Consider the following 1,347-nt stretch of genomic DNA (forward strand, 5'->3'; position numbering starts at 1 on the left):
TGCAGACGTCTAGGGGTAGGATCCTGAGAGGGACCAGGACAGTGCTCAGTATCAAATCATGCTAAAATGGGATTCTCCTCATCCACTTCTATGGGCCACCTCTGGGGAAGCCAGGGCTGTGGTGAATTTGCTTTGTGAAGCTACAGACACTGGGAGAAAGGCAGCTGCCATTTCCCACCTCCTCCCTTTCTGCTCTGTGACACAGCGCTTCTCTGACTTGGGGGTCGGAGATACAGTCCCTCCTCTGACTTGGGGGGGTCAGAGACAGTTCAGAAGGATGACTGACAGAAGCTGCCACTTGGCAACGGTACCACAGGGGTGCAGAGTCTTAAGTGACTGTCACTACAGAGAACTTCTGTCCTTTTCGGTTGAATGAGAACAGACCCCTTCATGGCCCCAGATGATAGTTACCCATTCTCAGTCATTGGCGTGATGGCTGCAGCAACAAGACCCTGGAGCTTCTTCTTCGGGGAGGCCATTGAGCTGCTGGAAAGTCTGGAAAACATACCACATCATTTCTGTCTTTCTTCAAGGAATGTCGATTAATGATGAAACTCGTGGGCAAAGTCCATTTTGAGTTTTAGAACTGTAAAATGTGATTACAAGTACACAAACACACAGAGCAAGTAAAAGAAGATAAAGTTTCAGAGCTTAATTCTATTGGGAAGAAAATTTTAACACAGGAGAGGGTAGACCTGGCAAAATACGATGTAGAAGGACTCTCGTTTTATCTATATACACGATGGAGGCAATCTGAAACCTCCAAGGGTAGGGGGAACAACAGCAGACTCAAGAAAGAGCTTGAACCTAACTCAGGTAAGTCAAATATAAAGAGAATTACAGTCATCCCTCAGTAAAGGCAGGGGATTGGTTCCAGGACACTCTGCCACCCCTCACCTCTTACCCCTCCACCCCACATATACCAAAAACCTACACATACTCAAGTCTCACAGTGGCCCCCTCCCACGTGGGGTTTGCATCCCACAAATACTGCATTTTCTTTTTTAGAGAAGGGGGTCTTGCTCTGTTGCCCACGCTGGAATGCAGTGGTATGATCATAGCTCACTGCAGCCTCGAATTCATGGGTTTAGGGATCCTCTCGCTTCAGCCTTCAGATAGCTGGGACTACAGGCATGTGCCACTACAGCTTGCTAATTTTTTTCATTTTTTTTTTCTTTTTAGAGATAGGGGTCTGGCTATGTTGCTCAGGCTGGTCTCGAGCTACTGGCCTCAAGCAATCCTCTTGGCATTACAAGCATGGGCCACCATGCCTAGATGAATAATTTGGTTGGAAAAAATCATATAAGTGGACCCATGCAGTTCAAACCCATGTTATTCAAGAGCCAA

The 1,347-nt window shown here is 47.0% G+C and overlaps 1 protein-coding gene across 1 annotated transcript in view; it reads right to left on the reverse strand.

Moving 5' to 3' along the window:
* NPL (N-acetylneuraminate pyruvate lyase (dihydrodipicolinate synthase)) overlaps positions 1-1,347 on the reverse strand; it is a 34,182-nt gene that overhangs the window by 30,239 nt on the left and 2,596 nt on the right. The window contains exon 2 of the mRNA XM_012639967.1: positions 412-495. Within this exon, the coding sequence (XP_012495421.1) occupies positions 412-479 (68 nt within the window). The 5' untranslated portion in view covers positions 480-495. The remainder of the gene's footprint in view (positions 1-411; positions 496-1,347) is intronic.

This window comes from Propithecus coquereli, unplaced genomic scaffold, assembly GCF_000956105.1.
Source record: "Propithecus coquereli isolate 6110/MARCELLA unplaced genomic scaffold, Pcoq_1.0 Scaffold146, whole genome shotgun sequence".
In the NCBI taxonomy this organism is placed as follows: domain Eukaryota; kingdom Metazoa; phylum Chordata; class Mammalia; order Primates; family Indriidae; genus Propithecus; species Propithecus coquereli.